Source organism: Lutjanus erythropterus, chromosome 8 (genome assembly GCF_056507025.1).
Source record: "Lutjanus erythropterus isolate fLutEry1 chromosome 8, fLutEry1.hap2, whole genome shotgun sequence".
In the NCBI taxonomy this organism is placed as follows: domain Eukaryota; kingdom Metazoa; phylum Chordata; class Actinopteri; order Lutjaniformes; family Lutjanidae; genus Lutjanus; species Lutjanus erythropterus.
Window position 1 is genome coordinate 9438471 of NC_139324.1, and position 16890 is coordinate 9455360.

A 16890-nucleotide genomic window follows, 5' to 3' on the forward strand; every position below is an offset into this window, starting at 1 on the left:
CTGACGTCACTGATGTTAGGTAGACTTTACCTTGCGAGGCAGCTGGATTTGTGAGATAATGCGAGAATCCATCTTACCAGGCTCCAAGTTTTCCGTTTGTGTCCACACCAGAGGTGGTGTGAGCCAATCAGCATCCTAGGAGGGACCACTGGCAGCTTTGGGCATGGTTTTAGGTGCATCGCCAGCAAGAAGCGTCCATGGAAGGGACTCATCTCAAACAAACAATGACAGCTCCTGAAGAGGTCAGCATAGATACTGTGATAGCATCAGTTATATCAGAACTGAAGAGTGTTCGTTCATTGAAAGAAGAGCAAAGAAGAACACTGAAGGCTTTTATCAATGGAAAAGATGTTTTTGCTCTTCTTCTGGCCAGCTTTAGCTTCATTTTCATGAGTTGATCCGATTGGTTGAAGTTAGCTCATGTTAGACATTTTTTAACACCCTCCCCTTCCCAAACAGTTTCTATGGACCTCTTCCATCTGGCATGTCAGGTTACAGTAGATGGATACCAGTAATGATCTGGACAGTTTTAATGACCCACTGTAGAGGCCTCCTGTCCTGGGCTGTGCAAAGTTTAATACTAATTGAAATTTGATCTTTTCTTCTTGCCATGTATATTATGCAAGGGAACTGTATTCCCCACCCATTGTCAAAGAAACTCCAGTTGATGTGGTGAAATGTACAAGACCTCACTCATGGTGTCCAGTAAAATGTCTCTAAACCAGAACAAAAATGACAATTACCATCTTAAACCAACATTTTCTGAACAAACACATCACAAACACGAAGAGAAAGTAACAACTGTGCATGAAAAACACCAACAAAACATAATATTTGTATTTTGGAACATAAAATAATAAACTTAAACTGCAGTGCATCATGGGCATATGCAAATGAGGGTTATGTCTCAGCATTGCATCTGCATCTGAATCCTACAGCACCCCACAGTGGTTGAAGGAAGCCATGAACATTAAATGAGCCTCCCAGATGGGAAAAACTCTCAAACACAGTCCATCAACAGTTCTGACACAGAACTTTGTAGCACTAAAGTTCAGTTTCAGTCTCATGTAACCTTACACATAATACCCATAATGATAAGCAGAATCAGATATCAGTAAAATCTTATCAATTCCCATCCCTAGAGATTAGTAAGCATCAAACTGTTTCACTGCTGAATCACAAGAGATCCCTCAATACTGGCGCAACAAAGACTCATTTTATACAGTGTGGCCTACATTGCAGTGTGCAGTGCAAGTGATTCTGCTCTTTTCTAGGGCTGATAATGGATTTATACCAACTATATGTGCTCCTGAATAAAAGGGTTCTTGCTTTTTTCTGCTACAGATAAGTTAAAAAGATGAATATTTTGTTTGTTGATGCACTGCTGAATCTGTTACTCAACAGAGGGAATAAAAATGACCGTAAGACAGTTAGGTGGAATAACAGCACAACATTCTCACCTTGCTCAGGCTGTGTAAAAGGGGATACTGTCTGTCTTTGCAGCCCTTCAGGCCTCACACACACACACACACACACACACACACACACACACACACATACACACACACAAATTGGCAAACTGATGTAATTGATATCACAGTGTGAATCCTCCGACTAATTGCATTCCCTGGTGAGGCACAGCATACACACATACACAGTCTCCGTGTGTGGTTTATTTACAGCATCCAGTTTAGCATGAAAGATGAAAATAAAACTGAAAGTTTAAGAAGGAAAGGAGGGAATAAAACAACATAAAATGACTCATTCTGTCTGCTTGATTTGTTCTTTCATTGCCAGGTGAGACTTCCTTTGGAAATTTAGGCAGAAAAGTGAAAGATGCCACAAAAATAAGATTTAAAGAAATTAAAGTTAACTGGTTAGGAAACAAAAGCAACTTCTGAGTCTGTTGCTTTTGAAACCAATGTTGGGACAAAAGACTGTTTACTCATAATTAAAGAAAGTCTGAATGTTTTTGCACCTTAAGTGTGTCTGTGAATTTGTGTGAGAGAAACATCTTAACTTACTATCTTGATTCACTAATGACTTCTTTTTTTCCCCTAGAACTGATTAATAGCTTGGCTTCAAAAAACCCAACAACCAGGACTAAAAATACCATTCTGTGTGTGTGTGTGTGTGTGTGTGTGTGTGTGTGTGTGTGTGTGTGTGTGTGTGTGTGTGTGTGTGTGTGTGTGTGTGTGCGCGCGTGCGTGTGTGCGCGTGTGTGCGTGTGTGCGTGTGTATGTGTGTGTGTATGTGAAAGAGAGAGAGAGGCAGTGTATGTGATATCCTGATATAGAGCCGTGGGAACGGGCCACATTGAGGTTAAAGGAACTTCAAGGCCTTTTCTGTTGTTGTTTTGTTGTTGTATGGACCAGTTGAGGCTGCACTGTGGGGAAGTGGGACCAGCCCAGTACAGATGCAGTGTGTTCATGAAGAGCTCTGAAGATGCTGTGAAGATGGAGGAGAAACAGTTGCTGACAATGTAGTTTTCTGTATAGTCTGTTGTGTTGTCTCCTCTTGTTTCTTCTCATTTCCTCTCCTCTCCTCTAGAGTTTAATGCTCTGTCATTGCTTCATGAGATAAAGAAACCGCAGCAATAAATTTTGTATTTACTGTCTCACTCTCCCTGATTAAAATAGAGGAGAGTGAGGGACAACTGTAGTAGACAAGGAACACTGTAAAAAGAATCTTACAGGAATTTAGTGGAATCAAGTAATCTTTTCCAATTTTAACATTAAATATACAACATATATAAGTTTTGTATTCAGTTAAATTAAACTTTAAAGTTTCAGGTGTTTATTTTTATAAAACTTATACATAAGGTCCAACTTGAAGTCTTTTGACTTTGACTGAAATGATGATTTAAAGGAGAAATGTGTGATTTCCAGTGGCATCTAACATTCAAACCTTAGATTGCAACTAAGAGGATTTACCACAACACCGCCCCTCTCTCACCAAGAGTACGGTGGCCGTCAGCGGACAAAATGGCGAGCAAAAGCTATCTCACAACAAACTACAATTATGTGTGTAGGATGAATTACCTGTCCAGCAGAAAAAAGGCAACCTTGGCATCAATGTGAAAATGTTTGTCCTCCATCAGCGATTTCCATCGTGTAAATGCTATGCTGATGTTGATTCGTGTTTTTTCCGTTTCCTGTCATGCTTGCGTTTACTTTCTTCGCGTCTCCGCTTCTTGGATGATGGGGATTCACTGCCCGCTGCTTTTTGTTCTGGTACAGTGTATGTATGATCCTCCATTTGTCAAAACTGTGCCAGTCAAGGTTCACAACGCTAAATGGTCTGCCAGCAATCACCCGCGTCTATCCTCCCCATCTACTTCCGTGTTTCCGCTGCAGCGTCTACGTAAGGTCGCCATGGGCTTCCCAAGACTCACTGGTAGTGCAGTTTGTCCGCTCTGTGCTGCCGTAGACGGCGCAGGATGATGATCTCCGTAAGTCGACCCGACAATATGTAACTATAAATGGCTATTTCTAAAATAACGGGAACATAATAGATTATGAGTTTACATTGATTGATAATAATAAATAACATACTTATATATAATATATCTCATTTATGTACATAAATTCCTGTAATTATTACACACTGGTCCTTTAAGTAAATGTATAGAATTCAATCAACTCAGAAATCAAGTTTGTTCATAAAAATGATTAACATATTAGTAGACTTCTAAGCATGCGTTGTGTGTCTCTAATACACTTTAAGATAAGTCATGGCTGCTTGTTTTCACAGTAATGAAAACATTGTAAACCATTATGAAGATTAGTATTGAATTTAGTCCCTACTCTCTTTTCAAAAACAGATCATTTATTTTTACAGTGATGGCAGGAAAGAAATTAAGGAAAAGGAAAAATTGTAAGAGAAGCACAGGGAAGGAAGACTGTGAGTATGATTGCATGGATTCAGTCTGACAGACAGGAGTGTGGCTGCAGCAGAAAAGTAATTACTGTTTACTTTGGACAGACACATGCGCACAGCACTTATAACCCATCACTACGACTTGTTGTCTCAGCTCTGTTTGACAGAGAACAGAGTTTGACAGAGTGCTGCTTTTCAGACGGACTTGTTGGTTTGGAATTTCTGACCTTAAATTTATCCACATGTTACTTTTCTGCAGACACAGTGGTTTCCATGAATAATACAGTTCATACAATGCAATAAATAAAACCATTCATGTGTGTAACATTACTGTGTCTTTCAATTCATTGACTTTTTTAAGGATGACTCTGAAAATCATGGTATTGTTATCATTACAAATAGTTTATACTGTCAGTAACATTTCAGAGTCCAAATAACAAGAAAATAAGGCTACTGTGTTAAAATCAAAGAATGCATTTATTGATCAGAGCAAAGAAAACACAAAAAACATGAAATCAGCAAGGTGGGACATGCGATGTTTTTCTACATCTCATACACATACATTCATGAATAAAGATGCACTAAAAGCTTCAAGTGATGCACATTACATTGTGGCACAATTCAGATTTAAAATTCCAACACCACAGAACCAGCAGTATTTTAAGGTTGTTATTTATATGCATTAGTTTGTTTTTAGTATTAATATTATTAATAAAAGTTTACCTCTTTAATAAAACATTGTCATCTGAGGGGAAAAATCCTCAGATTTTTTTCATGTCAAGCTATAAAATGACTAAACGAAGAACTAAAGAGGGTGATGCAGAGGGGGGGCTAGGGAAGAGGAAGAAGAGGAGATGGACTGATTAATCTGCATGAAGTATTTAAGAATTTGAAAGTACACAAATCAGACTTGGAGTAAAAAAAAAAATCACGCACCACAGTGTATGGTAATTTCAGAGTGGGAGCCTCAGGGCAGATTGACGTGTGTCAAGGCGCTTTCAGTGCATCTTCTGCCATTTAGAACAGTGGGTGTACTTGAAAATGTAGGACAGGAACTGCTTCATGTCAGAACTGTGGACAGTGCACCTGTCAAGGTGGCACACACACAACAGCACACACAGCAATGTCAGCTTGTTCTGTATGAGGAAATGAAGCAGGTCCACTGGGCCTAACCCTGACATGTTGTACAGTACATGATTGTAAGTTCAGTTTTGAGCCTGGGAAGATACAGGTGAAGGCCTAGTTTTCCCTGAGACTTTCAAACTCAGAGTCAGGCAGATTTTCTCTGTATGATGAAACAGAGCAGAACAGAGCTTTTCGTGGTCCTTGAACCTGTTCCGAACCTACTGAGTCAGAATGTTGTCTAAGATTTCACTGCGTGGCTGTTTGTGCACAGCGCACCCATCACCCTGTCGCTGTGCCTTGCACCCGCTCAGAGACCTGATCTCACACACTGTGTCCTCATAAATGGAGTCAAAATTCTCACTCTCTCTCTCTGTGGTGCTGCAAAAGTAATCAATGCTGCACAAACAAGTGGATGTGGAGAGTAAAAAGCAGAAGTCAAAGCTTGTCAGCAGTGTCATGTATCCATCTGTACTACTAACTGTGTCCTCAGCAAAATCATCGTAGTGGTCCACAATAAATTCAAAGAGCTCCAGGACTCATACAGATACACACAGTGCTCTTACACAGTGCAAATCAAACATGATGAAAAGTTCCAGCATGGTGGAGCTACTCTCGGGAGTCTTTGCTGGCAGATCTCATCCAGTAGTTTAGTATGTGTTGCTGATTTTGTGGAACAGGCTGCTAGTCCACTGAGATGCAAGAAAAAAGAACTTACACTCTTTAATGTCTACAACACTCTGCAACATGACAAGGTTCAGAAAGTGTGCATAACAGTGCATGAAAAGACCTTGTGGTATTTTTTCTTTAATTTTGACTAGCCTGTTCAGACCAGAGGTCATGACTGCCACTCCGTTGTAACACTGGGCCACTACTGTATACTGTTACTGACATCAGCTGTCTTGTCAACCGTAATGGAAACAAAAGGTGTTTTCCTCACTTTATCCTTCATGGCTTCAGCCATTACCTCTGCCACTGACTGTGTCAGGTTGTTCTGAATTTTGCTCAACATGCCCACAAACACAATAGCAGTATCAAGATAACAGTAGAGGGGGTTGTTGTATTCAGACAGACCAAAACTCTAGCATCTCCAAGTAGTTCTCTTTATTCTCAGAGCCTTTGCCCTCGTTATCGCTTTTGCCACCCCAGAAATACAAAAGTGTTGATGAGTTGCTTCAAAATGTCTCTGTCTCTGTCAGACCTCGTTGTTGTGGGCCAGAATGTGGTTGCAGTGTTGCTCGTCCTGCTGAAGGTCCACTCTGGTGTCCCCAAAAATCTTTAAATTCACCATAGTTTGCAGATGTGTAACTGAATGTTGGTGATGATGGGATGACTTCATTAGGTTGATAAGGCTAACAAATCCAGCATTAACCCAAGTGGATGACTTGACAGTAGAAAAAAAGCCAGCAATAGACTTAGACTTAGACTTTATTGTCCCCCAGGGGGAAATTAATTTCCACAGCACTGTACACATTGGTCAATAAACACACAGAGAAACAAACAAATTACAACAGGATACAATGAGGTCTCGTATTTAAGACAGCAATGGCAGCTACGATCAAGCTTTTCCCAAAGCGAGCCCTTCTGCACCTCTGAGCTCTGTACCTGTGCCCAGAGGGGGGGTGGTGTGGAGTAATTATTACTTATTTTGTTTTACTGACACTGGCACTGTACCTCCTCCTCTGTAAAAGGGACCAGTTCATCTGGGTCCAGTGGGGGGGGCTCTCAACCATCTCTCACATTTACCTGAGAAGTCATGAGTGTCAAAGCGGCTGTAGAATGTTAGAAAAGGATACTGGGTTGGTTACTGCACACGGGTTGGGTTTAGATTCACACCCTGTTAGATTTTTCACTCTCTGAAATGCCTGTTAAGTGTTCGTGTTGGCAAATTCAGTCTCCTGAGGGCAGTCGATCTTTGAGCCTGAGAGCTTTATGCTTCTCCTTCAGGCTCTATTTTAATTGGGAAGTGATCCAGGGTTTGGAGTTGGGGTAGTTCTTTATTGTCTTAACTGGAAAGGTGGTGTTTATGCATAAGTTGATGTAATCAGCAATGACAGAAACCCTGTCATTGAGATCTCCATCATAAATGCCCAAGTCAGTGCATGCCAGGGAGCCTTGGAGTTGTGTAATGGCGTCCTCCGAACACTGGGGTGCACTGTAATGCTGTGGCTTATGACGTTTCAGCTCCTGTTTGTACAGTAGAAGTAAACAAATGATGTGTTCTGCAAGTCTGAGCAGTGGATACGGCACAAAAAACATCAGTAATGTTGCCATAACACACATCCAATATGTTTGCCCTTCTGGTGGCAATGTCCACATACTGTTGAATTAATGGTAGCACACAGTCCAGCTTACATATGTTAAGATTCCCCATAATGATGCAGCCTGTTAGTTTTCATACAGCCAATCATCCACAAGTAGTGTTGGTAATGGTCAATCTTGACCTGTCTTTCAACACTCAATTCCAGTGATAGAGTAGGTCTTAAATTGTGTATTATTAAATGCTTCTCTGCAAATTCCTACCTTAAAAAAGGCAACACTATCAAGCTAGCCACAATGTCAGTCTTGTCTGCTGCACCTGCTGATATGATAAGCTAACTTCACTGCTCTCTTTTAGAGTAGGTTACAAGCAAGTTAGCTTTGTTCTTCGATGATTGTTGACCCGTCCACTATAAATCAGAATGATTTCTAAATGAGTTCACCTGTCATTGGCTATGGCCTTCCTTCCTTCATTCCAACTCTAACCTTTTCTCTGCTTACTAACAACAACCCCAAAACAAATCACATGGCAGCGACTCAATTAGACTTGCACCGATTAATTGGTAATGCTTGGAATCGGGCTGGTTTTCACGTGATGGGCCCTGACCGGTGACCGGCTGTGCACCGTCAAAAAATCCAATTCTCTTCCGGTCATTGTCACACATATGTTCTACATGATGGTCACGTCATGCGCGCAGCAGACAAACTGACCGTGACGTCACCACAGCACTGATAACAGCTACACACTCAGACACATGCTTGCTTGAAGATGGTGTCAGCGACAGATTCCAAGAACAGGATAAAGAGAAGACAGACAGTCTACAACGAGACAGAACAGCTGACAGTGTCAGCAGCCATAAACTCTCTAGCTCTTCAGGCTAATGTTAGCCAGCAGCAGACTGCTGTTCACAGAGGGACAGTTAAAATCTCACCTCCTGTTCTGGATGAAGAATAAACATCCTGTGTTGATGCGTCTCCTCAAACATTTTCTCATCCAGACTTGTTTAACTTCTGCGTCTGTTTTTCTCACGGCAAAGTTTTACTGTAGCAAACTGTTGCACCGCGTCTGTCTCCAGTTTGTTTACATCTGCTTCCACAGGAGATCACATGAAATCGCGTCCCACGAAATCCCGCGAGATTCTATGATCTCGCAAGATCATGTTCACCCGATTCATAATCTTAGTATAAAACTATAATAAGGCCTGGTTGTAATCTGGAGGATTTTGGATAAAGTATTTAATTATTATTATTACTTATTATGAACATCCAATTTAATTTTTACGAGAAAATTTACAAAAATGTATGTGAATGCTGACAATTACAGTTCTTAGAAAGACTGAAAATCGGAATCGGCCAAAATCAGAATCGCTAGATCAGACCCTTCAAAAATCGGAACTCGGAATCGGCTAAGAAAATTGAAATCGGTGCAACTCTAGACTCAGTGCATTTGCATGTAGACATGGTCAAAGTGACCTGCTGAAGTTCAGACTAAGTAATGTAATGGTGTGGAGGATATTTTCTTGGCACACTTTGGGTCTCTTAGTACCAACTGAGCATCATTTAAACACCACAGCCTACCTGAGTATTGTTGCTGACCATGTCCGTCCCTTTATTACCACAGTGTACCCATCTTCTGATGACTACTTCCAGCAGGATAACACACCATGTCACAAAGTTCAAATCATCTCAAACTGGTTTCTTGAACATGACAGTGAGTTCACTGTACTCCAGTGGCCTCCACAGTCACCAGATCTCAATCCAATAGAGAACCTTTGGGATGTGGTAGAACAGGAGATTTGCATCATGGATGTACAGCTGACAAATCTGCAGTAACTGTGTGATGCTATCATGTCAGTATTGACCAAAATCTCTGATGAATGTTTCCAGCACCATGTTGAGTCTATGTCATGAAGAAGGCAGTTCCTGCAAAGAAAACATTTGTTTGCCTCCATCTAACATTTGCCTGTGTGGAAATTGAAGCTTATTGTACAAGAGCGCAGCTGTGAGAGGTTTCACACAGCTCTTCTAGTCCCTCTGCAGTCCCTAAAGTGCAGATACACACTACACACACACACACTCACACTCATGCTTGCCTTATCCTCTAGTCTAAATGATAGACCTTGCTAGCCACAGGGATCTAATTGTAGCGCTGCTCCTTACTGTTTGTTTGTGTATGTGCACACAGTGGGGTTTTCAGTGTGTGTATGTGGGTGTATGACTTTCTGTTCTCTAATCTTGTGTGTGTTGGCTAGCTGTCACTCCCCAGAGAGGTATAGGGCGGTGACAAAACGGCTAACCAGGAATAGCACACTGGGCCCTGGGCGATACTTTGGGGTCGCCTGGGTGGAGATCTGGAGGAGAGGAAAAGGAGGAGGTGAGGAGAGAAGGGAATACATAATGGAGCAGGAGGAGAGCAATGGAGGGATTGGTGGGAAATAAGGAAAGAGGGAAGGAGGTACTGAAGAGAGAGCTGATTAGATTGATTAGATTATTGATCAGATTGTAGCAACCATGCTTGTCCACTGCAATTTGGAAGTACATAGTTCTGATTCAGTGTTCCAGACTTCCCATCCAAATGTGTCCGAGTGCAGAAACAGAAATGGGAATAGCAACTATGGCATTGTTACATCGTGTTTCTCAACACAAACGTATCAAAAAATTGATGAAAAGTAAATCCAACTTAGTGTGTGACACTGTATTGCTTGGGCTAGATGGATCTTCCTGATTTGGATGGACTTGGTTGTGTTTTCTGACAGTATGACTCCAGAAAACCCATGATCTGGCATTGCAGGCCCAATAATGATGTCAGAAGACAGGAAGGCCCAGGCCACCTTAAGCCGTAGCCCTCTGTAGGTGTGCCTTGGTAATGTGGGGAGGCTTGTTGCTCAAATGAAGGGCATAATAATGGAATCTATTGTTTTACAGAACAAAGAGGCAGGAAAAATAGGGATGTTTTGAAAGGGATAAATGCATTTGTGGAGTACTATGATCTTATTAATATTTAACGTATCCAATTAAATTTTCCAGTTGATAGTAAACCCAGAAAGCTGTCCAAAGCTGATAATTAAACCAAGAAGGGGAGACAGGCATGTTCTTACATCTTTTGGAGTCAAGATTATATCATCCACGCACAGGCCAATGGCACAGCTGGATGTGCTTCACCTTATACCAGTGATTTGGAGACTGGCTCTCATAGAAATGGCCAGAGGCTTGAAAGACAGTGCAAAGAGCATTGGCAGCAACCCTGCTGTCTGCAGTGCAGTGAGAAAGGGGGAGACCTGTCATGATTAGTCAGAATGGAGCAAGAATAAAGCAATCTCACTAGGGCCATATATTTCTCACCAAAGCAGAATTTTTCAAGAGTAGCAAACATGTACTTCCATTCAGTCTGATGAAACGCCTGTTGGGCATCTAGGGAGATAAACTGTCAAGTGAGGTAACTTAGTAGAGTACATTATATTCAATAAATGGCAGGTGTTGGAGAAGGACAATCTATCTGGAATGAACCTTGTTTGAGCAGGGTGTATTCATTTACCAATATGTTTGTTTAATCGATTGGTCAGCACTTTTGCAGTAATCCTTTGGCCGCTGTTTTGGAGACTTAGAGGGTGATAGGATGTAACGCTGGTGTCATCCCTGTCTTTTTTCAGGAGAAGACAGATATGAGCATCATACAAGGTGTTCAGAAAAATACCATCTTTCATGAGCAATTTACTGTCCACAGAAGGGGGACAATTGTGTAAACATGGAATTCTATTACAAACCTATCACAGGCCTTGCCATTAGGAAAGGAATGAATAGCAATTTTAATTTCCTTCAGAGTGAAATCCAAATCAATTTCTCACCTCACAGCTTCGCTGAGAAGTGGAATGTCTACCACACTGAGGAAATCAGAAATATTTACATCAGCAGCTTTAGATTTAGAGGCCTATAAGTGACTATAAAAGCTAAAAAATATTTTGTTGATCAGCTTGGGATCAGTTATCAGCTTCCTTATAGAAGATGGAATTTTAGGTGCCGAAACATGTAAGTGTTTGTTTGTGATGTGAGCCAAATAAAAAACTCAAATATCAGTATTTTGTCCTTCCAGACTTGAGATGTGCTACCTTTTTTGATTTTTTGGATTGTTTACGGAATTTTATGTATTGCTTGCACACCTTTTTTTTTTTTTTTTAAGATTATTTTCTTTGGGCTTTTGCCTGTATTTGGATAGGGTCAGCTGAAGATATGACAGGAAAGGGGGTAGAGAGAGGGGGAATGACATGCAGCAAATGGGCCACAGGTGGAAATCGAACCAGCAACCGCTGCAGAGGATAAACAGCCTCAGTACATGGGGCGAACACTTTACCAACTGAGCTATGGGAGCACCTCCAGTTTGCACACATTTTAGCTGTTTGGTGAGGAGTTTATCAGCTTTATGAACCAACTCAAAATGCTTTTGTTTAAGCTAACGAATTTGATTTCCAACCTGTTCTCTGAGAATATGATTGTATTGATATTTTAATTTTAGGATGCATTTAGAGGGACTCAGACTGACAGATTGAATGACTGATAGATGGCTCAGCCTGGCTCTCTTACTAGATTACTGCCATGACATGATGTGACCCCTCATTACCGCTTTGAATGACTCCCATGGAGTTGTGTGTTCATGAGCTTTTAAGTCGTAAAAAGTAGGGTAGAGTTTAATGCTGACCCTAATAGTCGACTTAACATTGACAAGAGTCTTAGTTGACCGAATTTTCATTTGTTCCTTAGTCACAGAAAAACATAAACCACCTCAGATTTCGTGCAGGAGCTGCCCTTTGCCTTTAGGTCCAAAGGACTGTTACAACACAGGTCTTTTCTCATGTACCACTGAAGTTACTGACGCTCTACTGATAACTGTGCTGTAGCTGCCATTAGCTATTTAGCCCAGTTAACAGCCCTATTAGACTGGGACCCAGATTCAAGATTGACAAGGCCAGTTCGACAACTGGAAACACAATACTAATGTGATTTAATGCAGGGCTGAAACGATTCCTCAAGTAACTCGAGTAATTTGATTACTAAAATGCCTCAAGGCAAATTCTTTGCCTCGAGGCCTCGTTTAAATCTGGACAAGTGTACAGTACACTGTGTTTGGCATGTAGCAGTGGTTACTGAACTTTGGTATTAAACGGCTGAATTATTAAAGACCAGAGTATTGATAAGTTCCAACATTTAACTTTTGATGTAATTTATTATCACACAGCTGCAGTGCCTCTCCTCTCCAAGTCAGTGCAGCTCATCCATACACACACACACACACACACACACACACACACACACACACACAGTATGCACAGAGAGAGAGAGGTCAGTGTGTTTCTCTTACCCTGTCTGTGTCTGATTTGTTGACTTTCTTCATCAGCACATTCAGTATTCACAGAGAGTTCAGCAGAGAAGCTGCATGTGGAGGTGATGGAGTTTGTTAAAACAGTGAAAACTATACCCAACTATGCAGAGTGTAACATCATGCTGTTCACAGGCAGGTCCGCTGTCATTAGTTTGACAGAGACAAATAATGGGAGACAAATAGCAGACTCTACTCAGCTCTTATTGTTGTACTTGGCTCTTCTGAAGAGTTTCCAAATGTCTGAAAATCATATTAAGAAATATTACATGCTTTAATGTCTGCATCTTTTCCTACCTGTCTTACCTTACTAAATACAGCTGGTCCATCATTTTGGGTTTTGGTTTTTGTTTTGTTGGGTTTTAATATCATTCTACAGCTTTAGAAAGATTTAGTTTTCAAGCAGTCAGCTGACCTGTGGAGTATTTGGTTCCAGTGTTGACAATGTGCTGTGACCCTTTGTGACTTCTTTACTCATGGTTGCTTGTAATGATGATTCAGGAGTTTACCTCCAAAAGAGAGACAGAAGTGACATGAGGACAGAATCTGTTGTGCTGAACGAATGTAGTGTAGTGCAGAGTGTTGGCCACTAGATGGAGCTGAGAGATCATAGTCTGCTAGCCCAAACCCTAACTGCACAAAAATTAACCAGTGTCTTTTTCTCATAATTTTTCTTTTTCTTCTCTTCGTCTTTCTCTCCCTATCTTAGATGGATCAGCTGTCAGATGAGGAGGTGGAAGTCAGGGAAGAAGAGGAGGAGGAAGAGGAGGACAGCGATAAGGAGGACCAGGACCTGGATAAGATGTTTGGAGCCTGGCTGGGGGAGCTAGACAAACTCACACAGGTACATGCAGTAGGGAGATCCAGAGCTGACAAAGACTCAGTAGCATGTGGATGTGAGTGTCACAATAATATCATAAGTTAAGCAGAAATCTGGTCCCTACCTGCTGAAAATACATAGATATCTTAACTTCCTCCACACTACTATCATGCAAACATGCCAGAATGTGAAAGGGGTGCTGCACACATTCATTTTCTCCTTCTTCTGTCTATCCAGAGTCTGGATGATGGACGCCCAGAGCAGCCCCCTCAGCAGAAAGCCCCCCTGAGGCAAGAGACTAACATGGCCAACTTCTCTTACAGATTCTCCATCTACAATATCAACGGTAAGACACACACAGACACTTCAATTCCTTTGAAGTTTGATTGATTTAAAACATACACATTTCCTTTCTTGCCCTGTCGTGGTCTTGTCTCACATCCTGGTATCTCTGTGTCTGCAGAGGCATTGAATCAGGGGGAGAACGTTGATCTCGATGCTCTCATGGCAGATCTCTGCTCGATTGAACAGGAACTCAGCACCGTCAACACCAAACCCAGCAGTGCTGGCAGCATGGCGCGCCTGGGTCTGAGCGACGCCAAGGTACACACAGTTGCAGAATTGCATGCAGAATCATCACCCACAAAATTTGCTATCTGAACTCGCACATGTGAAGGATTAAGCTCTTGTTTTCTTTGTGTGAGTTTTGGTTGTCCATCAGTTATAATCACGTTCTAAATGCTGTCTGATCTCTGATCTGATGTTATGTCCAGTGCAAAATCTAGTGACAACCCACAATAGCACAATAAAATGGCAGCACAGAAGCAAGTTGGTACTTCATACCAGAAAGAAAAAAAGGATTGAATCACTAGTTTTGAGCGGTTAATTGTTAGTTGTGCTAAGATTGTTTTTTCCATATGTCTATGTTAAGAATTATTTGGGATCAATATGTTTTGTGTGTTTATTCAAATTTGATGGAAAACATGCCAGAGTTTTGTATTTATTTTCACAGTTTCAATGCTTTCAATGTTGATTTTAGGGACATGAAGCATTTTAAGATAGTCTAGGAAAGGATATCACAGTAAGCACAAATCCTAAACTATCAGTGTTTCCCCTGTAATTATACAAGTGTAGTAGACCACCATGTCAAAAAACCCTTTATTTAAAAAACCTTGACAACAATGCCAAATATCCATTCCTTCAGAAATCAGTGATTTGCCTTTAGATCTACATGTCATTCTCACTGTGTTCTTGATGTGCAAGTTCATAGGAGACACAGCTTATTTTCTTGTGCCTGGTCTGTGCTGCCATCGGCGAGAGGTCTAAAAATGAAGGCAAAACAAAGGCCTGGCCAAGCACGTTTGCTATCTTGTGCATTGAAGTGAAAAGCACTTGCGTCTTAGACTGGCTAAAACCTGGCTGAAGCACAAAGTCTGTGGTGCAGTCAGTCTGTCTGCACAAGATAGCACCCGGCACATTTGGCCGAAGCAAACATACACATCTCCACAGTCACAAAACACCTTCATTTTATGTTAAGTCTCCTACCACGCAGGAGTGTGGATAAGTGAAGTGTCCTTATATTATATTGTAATAATTATATTTTCTATCAGCAATGAAGTGTAAATATTGAACTTAAAAATGTGCAGATGTGTGTGTCTCATGCTGGGCTGAGCCACGCACACATCTCCACAATCACAAAACACCTTTCATTAATGTTAAACATTCATTTGTGTGTGTGTGTGTGTGTGTGTGTGTGTGTGTGTGTGTGTGTGTGTGCGCGCAAAATTATTCTTGCTAATAAGGAATCAGGAATTGTTATTATAATTATAAAGCCCAGTAAATAGACCTGCAAAGTGCACACGGGACAGGATCACAGCTGTCAGATTGTCTTTAACAGATCAGTCAGCTGGAGTGTTTGTGCCTGTGTGTTTTTATCGGGATCCAGAAAAACAAGGTTTGAACAATTATGATCTCATGTCATTACATCTGACCACCAGACCAGTCTGACCTGGGGAGAAAATGGTGTTCTTAAATCAGAGCCTGATGCTGGATGGATCATGTGTCCGTAATTTTGCACACAGGTTGAAGCTGCACCTTAATCCTCCTCAGGTGGTTGTTCAGTTGTAACACCCATTTTTGCCACCAAATCTACAATAACTTTAATAACAATAACAATAGCTTATAGAAAAAGTCTGGGGTAGCAGCACCCTAGACTATGTCTGTTGCAGAGTTCAATCTAGACATTGGAGGTTAATGTATCATTTTCTTTAGACAGAAAATGAAGAATTGCTTCTTTTGTTCTTAAATTATTATTTTTACACAGTTTAGTTCTTTGAAACATGGTCTATGCAGTCAGCCAGTTCTCACTGAGTCTAATACCCAATCTTTCTGTCTGTCTCCAGGTCCGACAGAAGCCTCCAGCAGGCCGCAGCAGCAGGCAGCAGCCAGCAGGGAGCAGCAGTGGTGGGGGTGGTGGAAGAAGTAGTGACAGTGTTAGTGGTGGTGGGGGTAGTAGCGGGGCAAGCAGTAGCAGCAGCAGCACCAGAGCATCACCGGCTGGCACTATCAGAGCACCCACTGGGCATCATGGGAGACCGACACTGGCTTCTAACTTCAGTCTTGACGACATCACAGCCCAGCTTGAGAAGGTGAAATTTATTATAAATCTGAATGTGTGTAAATTACATTGTGGAACATCCCTCATATGTACTGCATTTTGTGGTGTTTTTGGAGACACCATTTAATTCAACAAAAACTCATATCTCTCAACTCCCAAACTTACATACAGCACACATTCAAACGCAAATTTTGTTCTCCTCTCAAAACACAATGTGTTTTCACATTTCACATTCCAGCTTATGAAGTTAACTGGGCAGCCATCATAACCTCTCATGTTATTTATATTGGCCATAATGTGTGTGTAAAAAAAAAATGTGTACCACACATGAAACCCAAGGACACCACAATAACACAATAACAGATATACTCAAACATAAAGGTCTGGCAGGGTAGTTTCACTTTGTAGATTGGTCCAGTAATCTCCCATCCCCCATCACCTACATGAACAAGGTGATTACAACATCGCTCAGAAAGAAATCCACACAAGACAAGACTGTTTGGCCTAATGGGGTTAATGGAGGTCTGGAGAAATTCAAGCAGGCAGGGACACGGTGGGCTCCCCTGATACTGTAAAACAATAGAAATAGGTCAGTGAGAACTGCATGCACAGCCTCATGCTGGCGCTCAGCAAAGAAGGAAACTTGTTTCAGTGTTTTGTTGTTGGTTCCCCCTAACTGTGGTCAGTATTTTATTTAATCTTTTAGATACTGTATGTTTTTTTTTTCCTGAATACGAATGTCTGGGTTGAAAACTGTGTTCCAAACAGCCAGCAAAGAACCAAGAAACATTTGCATGTTTAAACACACATTTCTGTCGACAT

At 41.3% G+C, this 16890-nt stretch overlaps 1 protein-coding gene across 1 annotated transcript in view; it reads left to right on the forward strand.

Moving 5' to 3' along the window:
• raph1a (Ras association (RalGDS/AF-6) and pleckstrin homology domains 1a) overlaps positions 1-16890 on the forward strand; it is a 98071-nt gene that overhangs the window by 43591 nt on the left and 37590 nt on the right. Inside the window, exons 3-6 of the mRNA XM_084724441.1 lie at positions 13341-13475; positions 13689-13797; positions 13915-14054; positions 15854-16099. Coding sequence (XP_084580567.1) covers positions 13341-13475; positions 13689-13797; positions 13915-14054; positions 15854-16099 — 630 coding nt within the window. The remainder of the gene's footprint in view (positions 1-13340; positions 13476-13688; positions 13798-13914; positions 14055-15853; positions 16100-16890) is intronic.